The sequence below is a fragment of the Corvus hawaiiensis genome, chromosome 5 (genome assembly GCF_020740725.1).
Source record: "Corvus hawaiiensis isolate bCorHaw1 chromosome 5, bCorHaw1.pri.cur, whole genome shotgun sequence".
Taxonomy (NCBI): domain Eukaryota; kingdom Metazoa; phylum Chordata; class Aves; order Passeriformes; family Corvidae; genus Corvus; species Corvus hawaiiensis.
In genome coordinates, this window is record NC_063217.1 from 45,606,183 (window position 1) to 45,629,884 (window position 23,702).

General features: G+C 45.6%; 1 protein-coding gene across 4 annotated transcripts in view; it reads right to left on the bottom strand.

The window, feature by feature from the left end:
* ELOVL6 (ELOVL fatty acid elongase 6) overlaps nucleotides 1-21,622 on the bottom strand; it is a 76,990-nt gene extending 55,368 nt beyond the window's left edge. The window contains exons 1-2 of one of the 4 annotated variants that reach the window (XM_048303853.1): nucleotides 21,352-21,424; nucleotides 19,935-20,083 (exon numbers count right to left, since the gene is read on the bottom strand). In XM_048303853.1, the coding sequence (XP_048159810.1) occupies nucleotides 19,935-20,044 (110 nt within the window). In that variant the 5' untranslated portion in view covers nucleotides 20,045-20,083; nucleotides 21,352-21,424. Of the gene's footprint in view, nucleotides 1-9,969; nucleotides 10,041-19,275; nucleotides 19,320-19,934; nucleotides 20,084-21,351 lie in introns of those variants that run through there. The other 3 variants (XM_048303854.1, XM_048303855.1, XM_048303852.1) reach the window with 3 other exon arrangements.
* Nucleotides 21,623-23,702: the final 2,080 nt, after the last annotated feature.

Sequence of the window (23,702 nt, forward strand, 5' to 3'; positions counted from 1 at the left end):
TCTCTGCAACTTCTCTTGCATAACTGAGGACTGAATTCAGCCCTCAGTTTTTTTAGATAGCAAACTGAGCTGAAACACCTTTCATCACACAAGGCAATTTGCCTTAATCACTTCTGAGAAGGTGTGTGTAGGCAGGTGTGGAGGTAAAATCAGCCATAGAATCACAGAATTAGTTAGGTTGGAAAAAACCTCTGGGATCATGAAGTCCAACCTTTGAACACCATCATGTCAACTAGACCATGGCATGAAGGACCTCTTGTCCTGTCACTTGTTGCCTGGGAGAAGAGGCCAACCCCCATGAGGCTACACCCTCTGTTCAGGTAATTGTACAAGAGAGTGATAAGGTCCCCCGAGCCTCCTTTTCTCCAGGCTAAACAACCGCAGCTCCCTCAGCCGCTCCTCATAGGATTTAACTCTCCAGATCCTTCACCAGCTCCATTGCCTTTCTTTGGACTCGCTCCAGCACCTCAGTATCTTTCTTGTAGTGAGGGGCCCAGAATTGGACACAGCCCTTGAGGTGTGGCCTCATCACTGCCCTGGTCCCACTGGCCCCACTGTTGCTGATACAGCCAGGATGCCACTGGCCTTCTTGGCCACCTGGGCACACGCTGGCTCGTGTTCAGCTGGCTGCTGACCAGGACCTCCAGGTAATTTTCCGCTGGGCCGCTTCCCAACCTCTCTTCCCCCCAGCCTGTAGCGCTGCCCAGGGTTGTTGTGGATGAAGTGTTAGGACCCAGAACTTGGGCCTTGTTGAAGCTCAATCAACACCCCACTCCCAACCAAAGGTGCAATTAAGGGAAAATTCCCAAATGGCTCCACCCACAGCATTGCACAGGAAATGCAATGGAAATAGAGCGCTGTATTTCTTCTCCAATTATTTTCTGTTTACATGAAGCCCAGCATTGAAGAGACCCTATAAAGGCAAACCCGTAATTGCAAAGAGCTCCCCAGGTTAATCAGGTCTGCAAAGAAAGGTCCAGACCATGCTTCATAGGCTGTTCTCTTCTTCTTTTTCTAATTCTCTCCATCCTGGCCTGAAAGGAAGAGGTTTAAAAATACAAGGCCCTTTTCTACAGACCACTAAGCAAATTCAGGTTTAGCCATCTTTACACTTTCGAGCTGTAAGGAGTGATCCAAAAAGATTAGACAGAATACAGCAAATTTGTTTTGGCCTTACAGGAAACGGCAGCTTGAAGTTCCTTGCAAATAAGCTAACTTTTTAAACCTTTGAGATGCTGATCAGGTTTTGGTAATTTTTTTTTTCTTCTGGACTCATTCTCCAGTCTTCCTGCTCATTGCCCTGCTATTTTAACTGCCTAAAATATACTGAATTGAACTAAATCTAATATAGAATTACGTAATCATTCTAACAACTGAGAAGTACAACGCTAGCGGATTCATTCATTATGATCTTCTAAAATTACTTCAAAATTTGTGTTCTGTGAAGGCTGTGACTGAGCCTAAAAACACTGCAAACCTGTGATTTTTCTCTCCCCACACAGACACTGAAGTGCAGAGAAGAACAGATGGATCTCTCCACAGTTCTGCAAGCATGGGAATGGGGAAAGAGCATGCAGTGTCTACATGAGTTTGCAGCTGGGGCTGTCCATCATTCTTCTACTGATAATAGGTAGTATGGAACAGCATTATTGTCATTCTGTATTGGACACTCTAGTCTAGTCACACCAATCTGTGCAGGCTCCTGCACCACACCTTTTGTTACTGAGCTTATGTAAAAGTTACTTAGCTTATGTAAAAGTTAAGGTATGATTTTATCACCTTCTGAAAGATCACCATTTAAATACAGAGTCTGTCTCCACAGTTAACTCCAATGTGAAGTCCCATGCAGAGCATCCAGATTCCCACACATCACATATTGAAGTTTCAATGCCCTCAGGAATTTGGCTACCTGATTTTGCCTTATTTGATCTGTCAGAAAATTGGCAAAATACTACTGTGCCTGTATTTGGTCTGCTACATCTATTGAATAGTAGGACAGTTATTATGGTCCCACCCATGGAGAGCAAGAAGAAAAAATACTAAATAACAGAAGAGAGCCTGGGTGTCTCAAGCAAAATTATTATTTTATAACTGAACAGCAGCTGTATTAGAGATTAGCTGTTAGTAGAAAAAAACGTGGCTCTAGAGAATAACCTAAAGACAACAGTGATCTTTCTTGGGAGAGCTTTTCCTGCAACGTAAGAACATTACATCTCATTAAAACCTGTACTTTTTTAGCTTAAACCTTTGTGCTTTTTGATTCTGGAAGTCTGTACTTGATACTTTATTACCTACTTACTTGACTTAAGACTGGGTTCTGACTTATGAATCTACTTGCAGAAGATGACTGATTTATAATGCTGGAAACTCTGCTAATATATTCCAGACCACATTGCTAAAATGACAGAAGTTTAAGAATAAGGTCTTCTAAATTAACCTCTTATCAGACTTAGGAATGTTATTCAAACAATACCAAAAATGTACTGTACATAACAGAAGAAGCCACAGAATGGAATTATATACAAAAGAACAGTAACAGTGTTGTTCTATATTTCACTTGGAAAAAGTAACCCTAAAAGGTTTTAAACCTTCTCTGAATTCAATGAAACGAACTTATATGAACTTAAAAATGTATAGCATGTTGGGATTTTAGACCTAGTTCACATTCACTGTAGGAAATTAATAAGAACCAAAATAAAAATTTTTCAATATTCAAAAATTCTAATATAGTTGAAACCTGGGCCTCAATCTTTCACTTTGTGCATGCAGATTTGCTGCATCTTCACCCTGAGGTGAACTGAAAGCAGCTCCCAGAGTGAGAGAAAGGGTACTATCTCATGCAGGACCACAGCCCAGGCTGGTACCAAGTAAAATGCAATGACATAAAACACAAGAGTACACACCATGCATAGTGAAATGGAAACAGGAGTTATCCCCATGTGTCAGTGACTGCAGGTACAGTAAGTCTTTACAAAACAATGCTCGTTACATTTGCTTTTGAGCAGTGCCATAAAATTGAGACACTGCATAATGCTGCTCAAGGATGCCACCATTTTCTACTCAAGGGCAATGAAACATTAGTGTGACTGCAGCCTACTGGATAACACACTAACCTCTGATGAGGAGTCCAAATATAGTTATTTGCCTGACCTGGGTTAGAAATAGGATTACCATTTAAATATATTTCAGAGTCTACTGGAATAAGCTATTTCACTCTACAGTTACCTAATGGCACAACAGACTCCTCTCTCTACAAAGCCCTCGGCACATTACAGAAGTGTTTATTGCTTCTGCTTACAAGCCAAAGATCAAAAGATATCTTAAGCTAAACAGATAATAACATGAAGTGAGAGGCAAGCCATGAAAGTCATACGGACAAAGCACTGACAGCAGGAACCAAAGACTACAGCTTTGGTTAGATCGGTTTCTTCATAGCTGCTTAATCACTGAATTCAACCAGTGAAAGTGCTGTGTAGCCCTTCATGAACTAATAAGCACCCAGAAAAAATTTAGATGAATACTAATAATGGTGTACTTATGGAAAATCATAGAATCACAGAATGGTTTGTGTCAGAAGAGACCTTCAAGATCATCTATTTCCAACCCCCCTGCTGTGGGCAAGGACAGGTTCCACTGGACCAGGTAACTCAAAGCCCTCTCCAACCTGGCCTTGAACACTTCCAGGGATAGAGCATCCACAGCTTCTCCGGGCAACCTGTTCCAGTGCCTCATCACCCCCACAGTAAAGAATTTCTTCCTTATATCCCATCTAAATCTACACTCAGTTTAAAGCCATAACTCCTTGTCCTACCACTATATGACTTTGTAAAATGTCCCCCTCCAGCTCTCCTGTAGCCCCTTTGGGTACTGGAAAGCTACTGTAAGATCACCCCAGAACCTTTTCTTCCCCAGGATGAACAAATCAAATTCTCTCAACCTGTTTCCATAGGAGAGGTGTTCCAGTCCTCCGATCATCTTCATGGCCTCATCTGCACTCACTCCAACAGGTCCACGTCATGTACCCAAATCAGCACTCCCCCTTGGTAATTTGTCATTATTAAACAGAATTTGTCATGTGCAAGTACCGCAATATGCCTGCAATACATCCGTAAGATATCAACATCATCACCGCTTAAGATTCAAGCAGATTTAAACAGACACTGAGATGGATTTACTCATAAATCAGTCAAATATATAAATTCCAGGATTTGCACACATTACCTCAAGTTATTAAACAATGAAGGGTGATCCAAGGAAAGTCAGCAGACATGTAGTGCCAACATACACTAAAGAAAACAAGAGACAGAAATGCTTGACAAAATATTTAGGGAAGTCACATAGGAATAATCTCTGTAAGAGAAACATTTATTTGTATGGCCTTGAGTCTCTTCTCTTTTTGAGTTAGTATTCTTTTACAGTGGCTCATGGTACAGGAAAAGCTTGTCCTATGAAAGCTTTGCCTCAGTAAAGCATGGCAGGGCTGGGTTTGCTTCCTGAAACACAACAGCAAAACTGCAGCAGCCACAGGTAAAGCCTTAAAGACTGCTTTTGTACTTTTCAGCCACAAAAGATGCCCCTTTGAAAAGATGAACAGTCAAATGAAAAGCACTCCCTCATTGTGTGGCTACAGTTCTACAATTCTGAGTAAATCAGATAATCATCAATAGTCCTTACATTACAAATGAAACACTGATTCTATTTTTTTTTAAATAAGGTGTACATATAATGTGCATTTAGTTTAAAACCTGATTTAAAAGATCAAAATGCCTGAATACTGGAGTACCACCAAATCCTACCTAGATTACTTTTTAATCACTGCAAATCAGGATAGAAATTGCCAGCTAGTAGAAGGCAGATTAAATGCTAATGTAGTCTAGAAACTTTGAAACTTAAAATTGAATTAGTGGAGAAACACTTTTAAGCCTAAAGAAAAGATGTCCAAACAACACAGAAAAAAGTGGTGGCTGATACTTATTCTGTTGTGCTGTAGCCAGCAGGATGTTTCTCCCAGGGAATCTGAAGGGGGCTGAAAGCCTCTTGTGCTAGGCTTCACTTCAGTGAGCAAGGTCGCATGGTCTATTGGGCAGCTTCTCAGACCTCCTTGGCTGGTACAGTGTTTTATGCCTCATTTGAACCAAACCAAATCTGTTTCTTTCTCTCTCAATCAGCCTTCCACCCACTGCCTCTGCCTGGCAGACACATACAGACACCATTTTCAAAATCAGCCAGTGATGCTGCTTGCAACAACAGCATCAGGCTCCTTTCTGCGGATGGTTTTAAATTTTAGTCCAAATGCAGGTACAAAGTCTATGTTGGTTAACAGCAGCAGAAAGAAATTAATCCAAGTATCTGGGAAATACAAGTACTTTTTCAGAGAGCTGCCAAATCTGAAGCTTTAAAAAGTATCAACATACAGTGCAGGCCAATAAGTAGTACTGGATTAAACAGGAATGCTAAAGGTCTATTAAAATCATTAAAATTAACAACTTGGACTTAATAACCTCTAACTGCATTAAGATGTCTCAACATGCCTGTAAAATAAACAGCTGGAAAATCTGATCTAACTATCCATGTAACTAATATATGGGTATTTCCTTGACTCTGCCTGCAGCCTAAAGCACCTTCCAGCGGTACAAACCTCTTCCTTTATCTTACAGAAAAAGCCAAGTGGCCATCTTAGGGCTGGGGAGGAGATATGGCACAATACTGAAGAGTTAGCAGTTTGGAGGCCAACCAGGGTGGGAGCAGGCTTAGGGCTTCCAGCCTACAGGGTACTCTGGTAAGGCAACAAAACCTTCTCCTCAACTCTCTAAAAGAGGTAATTTGAAAGCTGAGTGGCAAAGTCCTGGTTTCCATTTTAAACTCTGCATTGAAGCAGCTTTTCATTCCAGAAATTCATCATCCAGCTGCACAAGGGAACGTTAAATGCCACCAGGAGCAGGTGCTGCAGTTTGGAGGAGGAGAAGAGTTCATCTGTTCCAGCACCACCACTCACCCAGTCCTGTGAGAGTATGTCACGCTGAAGAAAAAGCTTATTGCTCACCTTAGGCAACAGAAATGAAGAAATATTTCAGTAGAGCAGACCTCGCCAGAACACGCACTACCACTAACTGATAAAGATAAGGCATCTTTATTAAAGCTCTCATATTATTGTCTGTTCTGGTTTCTGTTCACTTGGGCAAATAAATCTCAATGTACGACTTACAAATAAGTCATGCCAAATGCTCTTTGTCAGAAGTATAACACTAATTCAGAGGAAGCTGGGATAGAGGAGATGGACTAATTTAATGTAAAACAAAAGCTCTGCTCATCATTTAGTTTTCACTGTATGGGTTCATGGTGACAGGCACTGCTTTTGAGACTCAGTAAAAACAAGCGGCTTTCAGAAGGATTTGGACAATTTTCTTCCCGTTTTCAAAAACTTCGTCTGCTTTATTGCCCCACACAATGATATCATCAATGTACTGCAGGCGTTCCAAAACTTTATCCTGCTCCAGTGTAGTCTGGGTAAGTCCATGGCAGATGGTAGGGCTGTATTTCTACCACTGCAGCAGTGGATTTCAGGTGTACTGCATGCCCCTCCAAGCGAAAGCAGACTGTAGCCTGCATTCTGCTGTCAAAGGGATTGAGAAAAGTGCATTAACAAGTATACAAAAGTATGTGTACAAGCACACATTGTCCTGATATTGTCTGAATACATACTTGGTCCATAAAGTATTCAGAATCAATGACAAAAATGTAAATCCTAAAGTGAGTAAAGCTGGGCCCAAGCCCATAGCATTGCCACTGAAATGCCTGGGGGGCTTTCAGAGCTTGATTCAAGAAGCTGACAGTCATTTCCACTATGAAGAAACAGGTAACAGAAGACACGAGAGAAGCTGCAAGTTTAATTCCCTCCAGCACTTACAAAAGTCACAATCAAAAATGCCAAGATTTTTCTGAAGTTTCTGTTTGCAAATGCTAAGTATCACTGATCTCACTGAATCTGAATACTGAAACCTGCAATAAGAAATCCTATGAATACTGTTCAACTTGAGGAAAACAATCATGCTTAAAAAGAACCAAAAAGGCAACTCTTTCCAGGCTGAAGTTCCTCAAAGTGTCCATGTACTCAGAAGCCTGGTTCTGTTCAGCCACGGCTGTGCAAAACCAGCACAGAGAGGCTGTAGTTTCAACACAGGGAGGGTTCTGAAGGCACCATTGACGCTGGATTCCTCTTGATAATGTTGGGGAGTGCTGTCTGTCTGCACCTAGACTGACACACAAGTGGTGAGCAGGAAGGAGAAGGCACAGAGGCAAACAGCATGTTTCGTTTACAGCAATGTTGCTGCAAGGTGATGCTGCTGTTGTATGATCTCAGGGGAATTCATACATAATGCTCTTTGAACCATGAGGAAGATGCTGTCTGCTAATTAGTTCCCTGGTAATTGGCCATGCAGTATCGTTCCTTGCATGAGGACTGCTGATATATTGGACATCATCTGATTAAAACAAGAGAAAGGAGCATTATGTGATCGCAACTTAATGAGGTGGGCTTCAAACTAGACCTAAACAAGCTGGACAAGAAAAATAAATGGTGGCTTGTTCAGAAGCCATTGAAAAGACAAGACAGTTGCAACCATCTGTGCTACTCATACAAAAGTTTAGGAGCCTGGGCTTTAAAGGGGAAAAAGTTGAAGACATACTAGTTGTTGCATACTAACCTGGACGCTCATTTTAGGACTATCACTTAGGATCGCTGGTATTTGAGAAGAAATGTCAGAAATGACCTGTACCTCCCGAAGTACATGAACACTGCGTATCAAGAACAGGCATTCTTTGAAGTGGCAACAGACACGGACACTTAATGGCTCCAGGGGAGAGATCAAAGTGGGAAAGCATTCTGGGCTGTGAGGATGCAGGGCTGCTGCAGCACAGCTGGGGAAGAGCAGCCAGACGAAGCCCTTCCAGGAGCACCCTACAAGCAGGGTCGGTACTAAGCAGGGCCTCTGATCACCCATACTTCTCCTAGAAAAGCAGGACACTGGGGACCCAGCAGCTCTGCCAAGCTTCTTAGCCATACCCATGTACAACTCCCACTTAGAAAGTCCTTTTAGACACAGGCTGCCTGTGTTAGCATCTTCTGCAGGTGAAAATACAAAGCTGCCAACAGCCCATTCACTTAAGAGCTGGACTTGATGATCCTTATGGGTCCATTCCAGCTCAGAATATTCTGTGATTCTAAATTTAAATTCATTGTTCAAAACAGTTTGGGGGAGCAGGGCTTGAAGAGACAGCAAGACCAAATGCAGGTGGTTGTGCAAAATGCCAGGCAGTGATGCTGGGGACGGCCCTGCCCAAGAGCAGCATGTCCCTGCCCTCCCTCCCATGCCAGGGGGCTTCAGACCCCCAGTATTTTGTTGCTGTTATTCACTTCTGGGTGAATGATATTAACATTTGTATCCAAATGTAAATACCTCCACCAACACAGGAGCCAAACACAAACAGGCCGATTATACAGTGTCTGGGGCACAGCCCTCGTAACAGAGATAAAAATCAACACATCCAGGGAACAAGAAAGAAAAGGCAGCGCAAGAGTGAGTCAGCAAATGTAAGCAATATGTTAGTCAGGCAAGCGTTTCTGAATGCACCACAAAGCTGCTCACACTGCAAAGTCACAGCCCCGATAACCTGGAAGACCATCCTGGTGTGAGGGCCCCCACCCCTTTGTGAGGGGACCTCTAAATTTTCAGACTGGTTTTGGGAGGGCTTTAATATAGATTTTTTCCATTGCCCTCACCCTCCCCCCCATCCTTAAGCCTAAGGAAGGAAAAAATCTGTGCCATGTTTAGAAAGACAGTGATGTGAGCATGGAAATCTGGTAAAGCAGAGGAGGCCAGCTGTGCTGCTGTGTCAGGTGTCATGATAAAGGCTGCAGGTTTCCAGGATTAGCCTGGTCACTTTGCAGGCCATGAAATGCTCCACTGAGCCTGTTTAGCCTGTGGTTTGGCTCTTCCTCCTGCCAGCCTGCATTTCTCTGCAAAACAAGTGACTGAGTGCCTCAGAGTACCGCTGTGACACGTCCCCATCAGCGCAACAGCCATGGGGAGCAGGGCCGCACCGCTCCTCTCTGCGGCCACACACATCACAACCCACTGCACTGAGTCCAAGGGACACAGCTGCAGAAAGCAGTGACGGGGAAGAAAAAGCAAGGCACAAAGCCAGGAAGTTTTACAGAAGTCACTGGATTTCACGTCACCAGCAAACTTATTTGCAGTTTGTCTGATCTAAATCCTGTTGTTCCACCACTTTGAAAATGCAGACTCTAATTAACTCACACTCATATACTCTGGCGCCTGAAGGATACTTGCTTTTGTAAATGATATTTATAAAGCAAGAGCTATTTAATACCTGCTTAACATATATCCATAACCTTCAGAATGTCTTCTATGAGTCAACACAGCCTGACTTGAAATGACATCTTTCCCCTTTCTGTTCTGTAAGGCTTTCTGCAGTGTCCAGCCACTATCCCAGAGCACAGCAGAAGGCAGCCTAAGACACTGCTCATATTAACTCATTAAACACTGGGTAGTTTTATTCTCGAAGAGGAGCACTTGCACAGAGAGGACTGCATGTAAGCCCATCTCTGGGAAACAAGCCCTTTTCAGTTTTGTCTTCATGCTTTCTAGCGATCTCCCATATATAACCATTTACTCCACAGACAGATCCTGCATTTACAACTCTTCATTGGTATTTCTGCAGGAAGCCTGTAGGCTGGTGGCTTAATCCAATTTCAGCAGCACCCAGATTTCTATCTGCACCAAAGCTACAGGTAATGGTAGAGCCGTCTCACTTCTCATCCACAAATATTTACACCCTCTTCCCATTCACATCACAGATACATCTCTCACTGACTTGGATGAATCCCAGGCCCCAATTTCAATAATGAAAGTCCTTGACAGTCTATAGTTCTCCAGACGGGTGCCTTACCCACTCTGAATGAAGCAGGTCAAGCAGGATAGTCTAGGGACCACACCACGGGGCATTATCACAGCAGACCATGGGATCCAGTTAAGAGAGGGTTGTTTGTCCAATTCACAAGAGTGTTTGTCCCCGCTCCTGCAGCTAGAACAAAACAGCTCAGACTGCATGGGTGCAGCATTTTGGGCTCACCAGCACCTAAGTATAGATGCCATCACAGGTCCTACTTAAGACACATCACCTCCATGCCGTGCTTTTTCCAGGACTGCTTTCAGGAAAGCTACACAGGCAGCCTGCAGGCAAGGCAGCTGGAGCAGTGGGACAGTTTACTGCCTCCGCTGGTCCCTTCCACTCTGCCACAGGAGACCAAGGTCCCAGGAGGAGTCATGAAAGGCAGTTCAGTTTACACAGTTGTAGCAGTGCTTCCATGTGTGTGGCATGGGGCCAAAGTTCAGCCCTGGGAAGCTACTCCAGTGCCAGCAAACCCAAGGCAACCCACCCTGATATCATTCCCTTGTGCAACCTGGCTGACAGGGAGGCTGTCCTTGTTGCCTCACAGGCTGGCTGACATTCAAGAGGGAGCATTTGATTCAGCAGCCAGGAAAAATGCATGATGGCACCAACTTTGTCTGTACATGCAATGGGAGACTCTCCAAAGTTTTGGGAACCAAAGTCTTGCTTTCTTTTAGTGTCACACAGGACTTGAGAGCTAAGAAGAGACACCTCAGCTGAAAGTCTGGAAATGGTTATTTTCATCTGGGAAGCCTTCCAGCGGCAATGGCTGTGGGCAACTCTCAGAGCAGCCCTTGTGACTGTACGGATCCACCACTTTCAACACATCCTTCCTGTTCTTAGAAATGCTGCATTATAGAGCTTTCTGTCCTTAAAGCATCTAACTCACCAAGAATGTGACTGTGGAATTCTGTCTCGACCTTAGCAAAGGGAAAAAGATAACTTAAAATACTGTAACTCTTCATGGTAATACAGTGAACACAAATGTCCCTCTTCCAAGATGTACAGCTATTTTACAACACGAAAACTACCTGAAACTCCATCGAGTCAGGACTCATTCTTGAAAATTTAAACAAGATAAGTGGGTCAAAGATGTCTGAAGCCAAATTCGTATCCCCTGTAAACAGATACAACACTATCTCGTTTAATGGAAAGGAGTCTAACGCTCTGCCAGCAATAAATATGGATCATAACTAAGGTCATCAGGACACAGCCTATGAAGACAAAATGCTGGACCATAATCATACAAGCATAGGCGAGATGGCTGTGGTCTGCAAAAATCTCCCTCAATCCTACATGCCATTTATTGGAAACAATGAAGACTGCTCACAGTACTTCCAACAGCAATGGACCACCCACAGTATCTTACACATGTAGCATGCTTACCCTGAAGCCACCAGCATTCGTTAGGGAAGATGCTCCATGACACCCCAACAGCTGAAGCCATGGGTACTGCTAAGGCAAGAAGAGCATTTGGAAAGCCCAAGGCCAAAATCTGTGCTCCCAGCTTTAATGCCAATACGTGATAGATGCTAACAGATCCTATTTTGTTACCCTAGTCCATTTTTCTTCTCCATCAAGGGCATGCCACTACAGAGAGCAGAGGAAGGAGCTCTGCTTGTTCACCCCCCAGTAAAAAGCTGTGGTAGCTCTTATCAGCCTGGTGTGTATTTTTTTCTAAATGCAGGCACATTTTTCTAAATGTAGGCACAACTTCTTTTCATTTTATCCTAACATCTTTTCCAATTATTCCATTTACAGTAACGACCATTTCAAAATATGTGAATTGTCAAAATTGTTTTACGTACCAGATGCTACATTAGGGTTACATTAGCCAACACACGTAAGTTCAGGAACTAAATCTTTTATACTGAAGCCAACTGCTGTTTTACTGTGGACTTTTTAGTATTTTTCCACTTAGTGACTGGAAAGTGGCTTTTAAAAGAGAGGGCCCTTTTATACCAGTATACGATGGGGCTGGGAAAGCTACAAGCAAACATTCTTCTTTGGTTATTACTGCCTTATTCCAGAAATCAAGGACCAAGTGACTTTATCAGAAGGTGGCAGTGGGACTACCCTGATGCAGTGCTTTTTCTGTTCAGCCAGAGACAGCTCAGGGCCAGGCCCGTGCTGCCCAGCTCCACCAGCCCAACGCCAAAACATGCACCAGATGATTCCCACCCTGCAGGGTGTTTTACAGAAGCATCCAGGGCTTGCCCAGCCACCTGTGATGCTGACTCGACTGCTCCTAAAGGGGAAAAAGACATACAGAACATGAAAGAGGAATGGGCAAAGGGTGGTAGAAAGTAAAAATCAGAAGAAAGAAGAAAATGCATCATGGGGGAGAAGAAGGAAGAAGGATCATGAGAAATAACTATGGTCTAGTTAGTTCCCTGAGTCTCTACATTTGGTAAGAGAGGGAGCGGTTTTACAATAAAACTTAATTCTCTCCGTTGCCCACTTCCTGATGACTCAGACACCTTACATAGCAGGCATCTGTGGTCAGACAAATGCCATCACCAGCGCCTGCAAGGTGCTCCTAGGACCTGAATGAGTGAACAGTAATAGAAACTGTCTGTAATCACCAAATACCAGAATCTCGGAAAATAAACAAAACATCCTGAGCAAACATCCCGAGCAGGATCAAAAGACATCATAGGCAGAAGGATCTGGGAAGGGCATTCACTGTAACTACCATCTTTATGCAGGGGCACCATTACACAAGGACCAGCTCTCATGAACATCAGGGGACTGGTTTTCAGAATGTTACTTACAGCAAAATGTTTTCCTTTATTTCCTAACAAGTGTGAGCATCCTGGGTACAAGACCAGTATCTTGTTTCAGACAGTGCCAACAGCAACATCTTAGGAAAAACTATAATGGGGAAATGCCCTCACAAAATAATGTAAAGACAACACCGCATCCTGAAATACTTCTACCTGCTAAACAACCTGTTTCATCATGAGTCTGAAATCAGTGCTGCACACTCTCATCAGCAGTTCCACTTAGCACATCCTCACAGCTTCTGCCTTTACCTAGAAAAGGCAGTGAAGCCACCCGGGGGTTTGGGCTGGCCGCCTGTGAGCACGGAAGATGCCACACGCATGTGGAACAGGACGGATCCTCATCCACACCCGTGGCCGGGGCTGAGGTGCAACAGCGTCCAGGGCAGCCAGCAGCCCCAGAGCTACTGTGCCAGCAGAGCAGAAGTCTTTGTGATGGTCAAGGTAGACAAGAGCATCTAGAGATCCATGTGGTGGACAAAATAGCTTGGAGTTTTCTGCTTGGCTGTCAAGCCAAGGAGGGTGAGGAAACAAGAAGGAATTGAAATGTAAGATGTCTACATCATTTCCTACTAATAACTAATGTTTCTTTTGCTTGTGACCTGCAAAGACATGGAAAAGGAGCTGGACAGCCAGCTCCTCCAGGGAGAACTAAAAGGAAGAAGAGCCATGGCTTTCAGCTGCCTGGAGATGATGTATGTTGGCAACAACAAAATTCCCATTAATGTTTACAGAGGACCTGTAAACATTCAGAAAGCATTCAGAAGAATCACATCAGGGGACCTAGAGGGTAAATTCCCAATTAAAGCTAAAAGGAAAAATACATAAGGAAAAAGACAGACTTTGCAAACATTTGTTAATAAACCCACTATCTGAATGGCACAGCGCAACAACTTTGGCATCCCATTTTTGTTTATACTTAGGGGATTTTACTGTTATCTTAAGCAGCTCTTAATGGCTCTAATAAATAAAAAAAGAAAAAGGAAAAAAAAAAAAAAACAAAAACCTGAAACCCAGGCAATTTTATTAGTCAGAAGGTAAGACTCCTCAATAATAGCACTCTGATATTTTTTCAAAAATTAACTTGGCCCATTGTTTCTTCCCCTTAAAACTTTCATTGGCACTCCCTGGGATTGCTCCTTCCAGGTGTATTTATACTGCTGGTGGCTCAAGACATAGACCAGACCTTTGTCCTTAATAACACTCTTGACTGACCTTAAGTTTTATGTCCAGGGGTAACTGAGGCCATCAGATATCAAAATCAACACATTCAATTTGACAAGCTCACAACCTGGATGATGTCCAATTCATTTTTTACTCACTTTGCAGACTTCACATACTGAAACTAATTACCAACAAATTTTAAAAATTCTATTTAAAAGTTATCATCAGTCTGAAGTTTTATTGGACTATCTGAAGGACAGTTCCTTTCATAAATTTGCAGTTAAAAATGGTCTGGACTTTTGCAGTTTAATCCCATGATACCAACACTAAACTGCCTTGCCTCTAATATTACAGCAGCTCTTCTCAGTCCCCAGTTACCACAATCAAGGAGACAAACTTTGCCCCACATCCTTGGCAAGAATAAAGTATTCTTCACTGCTAGTACAAGTGTAAAGCTACATAGTAATAGTGTAAGACCATTGTGTTTTCTGTACTGTTCTAATGTAGTTATATACAGGTCTTACCACCTCAGGATCACCTTTGTGACATGGCAGAAAACCAACTCTGAATATCCCCAGAAAGGAATTATTCCCTATTTTGCAGCAGGGCAAATGAGGCAAAAAGAGAAATTTTCAGAGATGACACAGGTCCTTGATTTCCATTAAAATGAGGAACTCAGGCACCTGACCAATGCCCATCTTCTGAAAGGTGACTATGGCTGCCTTCAGTTTGAAGTCAGGCTCCCCATATCCTCAGGTATCATTCCCCTCCATACCATGCACTGCATAAACCACTGCGTGTCCTCTGCAAAGTCCCAAATCCTCTGGCATGAGGTAAACCACTGACTTGGATCTCCCCCTCTTTTTCCCCACTCTGAATACCAGCTCTTTCCACAGGAGGTCAAGGACTTCTCAGCAGATGCAAGCTCTGCCCATCATTTCATGCCATGCTCTGTAGGACTTGGGTCCCTTCCCTAGGCAAACTCAGGTCATGTTGATTTTGGAGTCCTTCCACCTTGCTCCTAGTCCATAAGCAAAATTCACAGGAAAAAAATTGCACAAAAGTCAACAAGACTTGCAAGTGACAGTTTGCAATGGAGCACACAGTGCAAGGCACAACATGAAGGGCAGTAGCAGGTACCACTCCTACTCTGGATCTGAAAGCAATCATACCATTTGCAAACCTTGCACATGAACTGATACAATTTTCTTCTGCTATAAGCCTGGGTGCAGCACAGCCTCGCTGTTTCCTGTGCTGTTGACAGATTATGAAATGTTTAACTGGGTGTCCCTGCAGAGCTCCCCATGGGGCTGCACCAGCTTTCCCCAGTGAATCCAGGAAGTCCCAGGAAATGTGATACTGTGACAAAACAGGAACAGCACAGCTTGTAGCAGCAGCAGTCTGGGATGCTTTGGTCAGTGATGGGGCAGCACAGTAGAAAACAAAACCCTACCACTCCAACCCAGGGCAAGGCTCAAGTGGGCTGACAAAACTGTTGGCGAGAAAAAATTTACAGTACAGAGGTAATGCAGTTACATAAACATCTCACATGTTGATATAGCCTAAGCCAGTGAAAAGTTTGTATTTCACACAATGCTAATGTATAGTTAAAAATAACCTTTCAATCTCTTCTCTTTTCCATTAAAAGAAAAAGCACCTAAACTCTTAACTAAACTTTCCAAAAAGTGTTTTGGAACATCCACGTTCCTGAATGCCCATATTCCCTTCTAAAAATGATGGCAAGTTCCTAAATTACTCCTTGCTCCACTCATACAAGTTTATTATTCCCAGAAGTACGTGGTGTTTCACAAAGTAGAAGAGAGTAGAACTCTCAAGAGGTTTAAAATCACAGAAGCAACATGATGACAGATGTGTCCACATTCTAGGAACAGAGTAAACAAAAGGCCAATGCCTATGTTTCAGTGGTAGGCTGAATTCAGAAGACATTGATATATTTATCTTCAGGATGACATTTTGGTGTCCACCGTATTTTTTTTAAAATGTTTTTTCCCAGGACCACCCAGACAGAAAACACCTGAACTCTGACAGGAGATCTGCTGTCATTCCTCATTCCTCCATCCTTTCATTTTCAAGGAGCCAAAACCCTGTGATACTCCAATACATCAGTCTTTGGCTCAGAAAGGCCTGCAGGATGAAAGAAAGGCAAAGAAGTGGGTATCCTCTAATCTCTGCCATGCACTGGTGGCCCTGTCAGCTTTATGGCCAGTTTGCACAAGAGAGCAGCAAAAATCCCCTCTGGAGAATGACATGTGGGGGCCGGCTAAATTCTTGGGCCAACTGAATTCTGCTCAAGTAAAACAGTCTCTCTGTTGAAAACAATTCACATCTTCCGTTTGACTCCTTGCTGCAGCACAGAGGAAAGTACAGGGTGACTGCAGTGTCCCTCTCTACATCCGTCACTTGGCATCTAGTAAGAGCTCAGGGGAAAAAAAAAAATGTAATTTACATCAGGTTTTGGCTGCTACGCACACATGCCTGGAGAGATATGCTCACAGCCTCTCACTCTTGACTTCTGCATGAGGTAAGAGCACCTTTAGTGGATGAGGAGAGCTTGTTCTGCATGTAGGAAACAAACCTGTCTAGGACGATGGTGCTTGTGTGAATTATTAAAAGGCAAGTGCATTTACAAATCCAAATTATCTGACCCTGTGCCCTTCCACATCTACCTCTCATTTTGACTTGAAAGAAAATCACAACAAAGGATAAATTTCTCTCAGCACTGGCTGCATTTTCTGCCTCTGCCACATAAAAGTTTTGGTAACAAAAGGTTAAAAATAACTTCCTGCACAGATGTTTTCTTTCAATACATAAACACTTATCCTCATCTAAGGTCCACAAAGTTGATTTCAGGATCGAGTTTGAGTTGCCAGATCCCTTTAAAACCAAAAAATTCCCAGCAGTCCTTATGCAGTCCTTCTCTCTTTACTGAATCATTACTTCTGTTAAATAACAAAACCAGCCAGCATCTGCAGCAGAGCCCAACACCTTTTTTTAGGGAATAATCAGTTTCACTTTCATCCTGCTCATCCTCCTCCCCCTACTACCTGTAAGCATGCTGCCGGCTGCCAAGGGTTAAACCTTGGCTTTTCAGGAAGCAAAACAGGAGAGGAAAGAGAGAGAGGAGCAAGGAGAGCCTGCCCAGGGCAGCAGCTGGTGGGAGGACATCGGGCTGGAGCAGAGATATCCGGAGCGCTGCAGCAGCCGACGGAGCAGCAGAGGAAAAGTTTCGGTGATTTTAGGCAAGCCCTGGCGTGACGTCAGCTCTCCCAGATAATCTCAGCGCAGTCAGCACAGGCCTCCTGCCTCCCCATTGGTGAGCCCCTCGTCAGCAGACATCTGAAGATAATTATTATTGGCCAGACAATTATAACAGGAACGACTGTCACTTCGTGCTGATGCCTGAACCTGGTGCTCTGCAGCACGATGGAGAAGGACTTTGGCAGTCACCACTCCATCCAGGCATTTCTGTCACTTTGCCTTTCCTAAGCACTGGCCAGTTTTTGCTGCCTCACTGGCTGCAGCTGGGAATGGGGATCTCAGTGCAACAACGCTTCTTGCTGTATGTCTGACAGAACTGTGACTTTTCTTCAAAAATATTAATATACTTACCCATATGAGATAAAGGACTAGAGCTGCTTTAATTCTCATGCAGCAGTTTAAGGAACTGCAGACTATTTACTTCATACCACTTCCCTCTTTGAAGAAGTTTAGGAGGAGGTGCTGGGAGAGTTTGACTTGAGAAATCATTTTAAGCAATTATTTTCATAAACATTTGACTTAATCCTGAACATACTGAAATCACACCTCTCATGGTTTGAGCACAGTATGACAGTATCTTAAAGTGATACTGTATTTTATATTTAAAGCTACTCGATGGCACTATACTTAAACATGTATCAACAACAGCTTTTCAACAACATAAAGTGTAAGGAGTTTCATGACAGTAACTGGACCTGTTTCTTAACCTCCCGAAATCCTGACATTGTTAGTTTAGGGAAGGCAACTAACTGGCAGCTCTTACCACCAGAGGCCCGCAGGCTGCAGGTCCATCTTTGCAGCCTCCAACCTTGCCCTGCCGCTCCTGCCTCCCTGCATGAGAACCAGGCAGTCCAGGGCTATACCATAAAGGAGTGCATAAATGTAAAGCCAGGCATTCAGGGAGGCATGAAACCCATCAGCTCGGAAGTATCAAGCAACAGACTACTCATTTCCCCTCTGTGTCAAAACAGCACCCTCTTTACAGCACTGCTAGTCCAGGCCCAAGCTTTAAAGAGGTCTCAGTGCAATGTGTGTTGCAGGATAGGGTCTTCCATATAGTGAAGCAGGAACATCTGGAATGAAGCAAGGAGGACCTCATTCACTGCCATTAGACCAATATGCCGTCAGATGGGATTTTCAGGAGCAAATGCCAGCAAGGAAACAAGCCCTAGGATGGGGAAGAAAAGCCTGGGAGCCAGCTACTGCTGAGGGCAGAGGACGTGTACTTGCTTCAGGGAGTGATGGAGCTTGGAGCAGGCTCAAAGGACCAAGGCAAAGGAGGGGCAAGCCTTGGCTGAACAGAACCAGACCTTGCACCATGATCCTTCCCAACCAACCATACCAGTACCTAGGGGTGTATGCCACTACCTCCAGGCTTTGCATTCAAGCTTTTCCAGCTTTAGGCCTACACAGTTTTAATTAGAAGGGCTGGATAGTGCTTTAACCAGCTCAGAACTCAGAGGATATGTAAAAGGATTCACGTCCATCCTCAAACTAGGCTACATCTTCATACGCAACCTAGTCAGACTCCAAAGATACATCTCAAATTCCCAAAGTCAGGGTCAACTCCTTACTGCCAATTCATGCCCCCTAACACCCTACAGCCTTCTTTTTGTGTATTTTTTGTGTTGTAAGGTAACAAGACATTGTTCTGAGATGAGGTAAAATAGTAAATGCCACACCTACAGAATTTGTTTACCTTCATGTTAGACATTGTAGTAGTATTGCACCCTAATTTAAATAACAATTACAATATAAAATCCTGACACAGTCTTTCCTCAAACAAGTCCCCCTTGTCTTGTCTTACTGCTCAAAGAGCATGTTTACCCCTACAAACTACTACTTAACAACCTCATCTTGGATGGCTCTTATGTTAAGGATGTGTACGTTAAGGCTACACCTACAAAGTGCAGGAGCCATTGATGTCTGCATACACAAACCTATTGAGTCAACCTGACAGGAGTAAAAAAAGCTGCTGTATTTTACCATGTAAGCTCCCTGCAAAACTCAAGCGCTTGAGCAGGACCTGTTTCATTAAGCAAAGGCATTTCTTAAAGATAAAAATGCACAGTTTAACCTGGAACACAGAAGAGTCTTCACCAGCATTTTCAGGAAAAGTCTGCCACGATAGAGACCTCAGAGGGCACAGCTCTATTTCATTTCCAGAAACACTCCCAGGACACAGGAAGATCATTCTCTTTCACTTTCATGAGAATCAAAGACATTAATTCATCAGTTCCCTAAGAGAAGGTGAAAATAGACTGAAAAGCATGTGGACATGTATGATTGTGTCTCTTTAGCTGTACAGCAGCAGTGTAACACTGACAGTCTCCTCCTCTGAACCTGGAAAGTGGGAGCCTGGCGTTATGGAATCCCAGCTAGCGACCTCTGCAGCACGTGAAACTGCCAGGGAGACTTTAGTAACACTGCTTAGTATTTATGTAGTACCTGACATCTTCAAGGCACTCAGCAAACATTACCAAAATCATTAAAGCACCGAGTAAGGGCATTTCAGCATTATTATCCCCCACTCCCCTGGTCTTTCTCTGCTGGGGAAACTGAGGCCTAGGAGAGGTTATGTAACATTCCCAAGGTCACATCATGAAGCACAGGAGAGCCAAGGAGAAGATGCAGGAGTGCTAGTTGCTAGGAATGTTCTTTAAAATAAACTGCACCTCTCCTGGGTTATCTGGCTATTATATACACTCACATATCACCCCCTCCATCCTCTTTTACCAGAATATCCTATTCTGATGCCAATTTTCTTCCGGAACATGGTCAGAAAGGGAAGCATCCAATACTTCCAGCCCAAGAATATCTATGTGGTCTCCTTTTTCCTGAAACATGAGTGACACCAGGCACCCCTCAAGAGGTAATGAGCTCACCTGCAGAACAGAGGGAGACATACATGCACTTAAATGGTCATTTTAATTACACTGCCCTTAAAAGTCCCTGGACAAGTCACTAAAGGATTCTAGCAAACCCCTAGCTGAGATCCACCTAGGATCCTGGACCATTCTGCCCTACAAATGCAGGCACCAAAGCCTGGGCCCAGAGACAGTCCTATCCTGCCATTGTCACATGAGGGTGGCATGGGGAAGGTCCTCACTCGGGAGGTCAAAGGGCAGACAGCCCTGCCAAGGGAGGGCATGCAAGCAATGGAAAAGTTGGAGGCTAGCTGGAGAGAGAGACCACAGAAGCAGCAGAAACAGCAAGACTGGGCACTAGGCAAGGCTGGTCAGGGACAATGCATCAGCAAGGCACAGGAGAGCGAGCGCAGACTGTGAACACAGGGCCAGTGCAGGTGGACAAAGCCAGGACAAGGACTGGGGCAAGGTGTGGGCAAGTGCCATGGAGAGAGGGATCCTGGCCCCGAGGACAGCTCAGAGGGCCTGGCGGAGGGACAAGGACAGCTGGGGCGCTCCCTCCATCCTCGTCTCCCTGCTGCAGGCCAAGGCCCAGGGATGCCCCCGGGGCAGTGCCCGGCAGAGAGCAGCTTCCCGGAACAGCCACTCCCCTTCGGCGGGCCAGGATGTGAGCGTGCCTGTGTCCCCTTGCGAGGCCATCAGGCTCCGGCTCGCCGCGACCCGGGAAGCCCCGACGGGTCCCTGCGCAGCCCCGGTCCCGCCGCGGCTCGGCTCGCCCCGGCTCCCCGGCCGCACGAACACGCCGGGAAAGTTAATAACCGCATGGCTGCAAATGAAGTTTATTAGGAGCTGAGGGAGGGGGAAGGCAAAGGGGCTCCGCGGGGAGCGCGGGCAAACGCGCAACTTGTTTGAACGAGCCTGCAGCGCGGGGAGCGGGAGGGTCGGGCAAGGATGGAGGCATGGGAGGCCGAGGGCAGAGCCGGGGCACGTGTGCGGCTCCGCGCCGCCGGGCCAACCGGAGGGCCAGGGCGCGGCGGGAGGGGGCGGCGGCGGGGCTCGGGGCCCGCAGCGCACCGCACCGGCGGCGGGATGCCCCAGCCTTCTGTAACCCGGCGGGGTAGCCCCCGCCCGGGCGCGCAGGTAGGGCCGGCGGCAGCGCCCGTGTGCCCGTGCACGGCGGCGCAGAGCCGAGCCGCACCGCGCCGGCCGGGCGCAACCCGCGCACCCGGATGGGCTCAGCGCCTCCCCGATCCGGGCGGGCGGCGAGGCCCGGGGGCGGCACTCACCAGTTCTCTTGCATCCACTGGATGGCCGCATGCTCGTTGAACTGCTTCTCGAATTCGTATTCCTGCAAAGTCAACACTGACATGTTCATTGGCCCGGTGGCTGCGGAGCCGCTCCCCGCGCCGAGATGCTGCCTGCCGCCGCCTCGGGAGCCGGGCCCCTGCGCGCCCGCCGCCGGAGAGCCCCCGCCTCTGGCCTGGCCCGCCCCGCCTCAGCGGTACCCCGGGTTTAGCATAGCTCCGCTCCCCTCCGCGCCTCTCCTCCCGGGCCCGCCGGTCTCCTCCTCTTCTGCGGCCGCCGCGCAGCGCCCGGGGGCGGCGCGGTCTTAGTGCCCGCCCGCCGCCGCCGCCGCCGCCCGGGACACCCGCCCCCCGCCGCCCCTCGCACAGCACTGGCTCTCCTCAGTGAATAGCGCCAGGGCTGCGCTCTTGGTTGGGAGGAACTCCCTCACACACCCCAGGCCGTCAAAAATAACTACAAAAATAGGAAGCCCCCACCCCTGTGCTGACTCCATGCCGCAGTGTCTTGCGCACCCTCGCCGGCCAGCCGGGAACTAAAGAATCACAAGCTTAGATTTAGCCAGAAGGGCAGACGCATATACACTGCCCCAGAAGAAGCCTACACACACCCCGACATGTCCCCTTTTGCATTTAGATCCCAGCGCACCTGCTGCGGGTGCCGCCATCCGGCGGGAGTGGGCTCTCTGCCGCCCTGCCCGGCCGGGTCCAGCTTGCGGGGACAGGGGTTGCAGCTGGGTGTCCCCATGCGGGTCCTGCAGACAGGGTGCCCTGAGCTCCATGCTGTGCATAGACACGCTTTTGGATGTTACAGTATGCATGGGGCTGGTGGAGCATAGGGCAGAGACCCTAAGTCTAACCATCACCTGCTGAGCTACTCTCGCAGCTGGGTCACACGGTGTTTATGCAGCCTTACTTTTGCCTTCCAGTTGCATCTGCCACTTGCTGATGTCTCCAGCTGTGCTCTTCCGATGCCGGCAGCATCAGCTCGTGTGCTGCAGTACGAGCCGAGCTAAAAGAGTGGCCCCAGCCCCCAGTGAGCTTGCAGTCTTAAGGCAGGGCGAAAACAATGTCAAGAAAGCCAGCCTAAGCAAGCAGGTCCAGCAGGGTCAGCACTCTCTTGACTCTCCTGGACTTCCAGTTCTCAATGACATGGAAGTCTTTAGTATCATTAAACCCAAACACAAAGAAAAAAAGAGAGCCTTCAAGTATTGAGGCATCAACAGCTTACCAGCTTGCATTTTGGCTGCCATGTTCTTCAGAGTCATGTTTTTCAGCACATTAGCCAGAAGGCCTGAAGACCTTCTCCCTTACACTGGCAGCTTCCTAAAGTTGGTGTCAGAGCTGGTGAGGTGCACAGGATGAAGCTGAAGGTTATGAAAAGTTATGACAAGGGCTCCTTTAGGGTTAGAATGGCCATGGGGCTTCAGATGAGGTTGACTATTGCCTTCAGTGTTTCTGCCTACCTGGAAGCTCAGCTGCCAGCCAGACTCGCAAAGCATCCATGTGGCATTCAGCCTTCATTCCGGAATGCAAGACATCAGCCAGAGGTTAACTCACAGCAACACTTGAAAATCTACTGTAACAGTTTCAGGAAATACATTAACAGCCTGGAAATACTAAACCCTACTGGGATTCATGTGTCTCAAAAACTCTCTGGGGACTTTTCCAAGTTTTCTATAACTTACAGGACTTCTGCATAGGTTAAACAATCTGCAGTGAATCTTACTTCCTTTCCTGTCCTGCTCTACCTGAAAATTTCCTCTAGCATGTGACTATCTACAAGTTAATACTGAAGCTTGGGGTCACTTGGAAAGTCTGCATGAACAATGGAAGAACATATAAAACATTCTTGGCCTTGAGGAGTTTGTAAGACCTGCTTCTAGTTGATTATATTGATTGCAGCCAAGAACACTAAACAAAAACATACAGTCTATTTTGCAGGGAAGTAACTTTTATGTAATCATATTTTAAGTCATTTAATTAGTTCTCACATAAAAGCACAAACTTGAAGTGAAAGTAGGCAATGCCTCTCAGGAGAAAGGATGTCGGGAGAATGATGTGGTCTCAAGAGACAGGGAGGACAACGTTAGTCCCTCTGTACTTGTTCATATGCATACCTCTATACTGTTGTGGTTTTTTATGGGGTGCCCATCTCGTTCAGTAAGTGGATAGTTATTGAGCATTACTTTTTATTCCCTTTATTTAGCATGTCTCCTAAGGCTGTGTAGAAGGTATAGCAGGTAAATGATATATTTTCCACCAGATATATGTTTATGCCATTTCTGTTTACCAAAGACCCTTTGGTTGAATAATGCAAGCAGCTTCATTCAGGA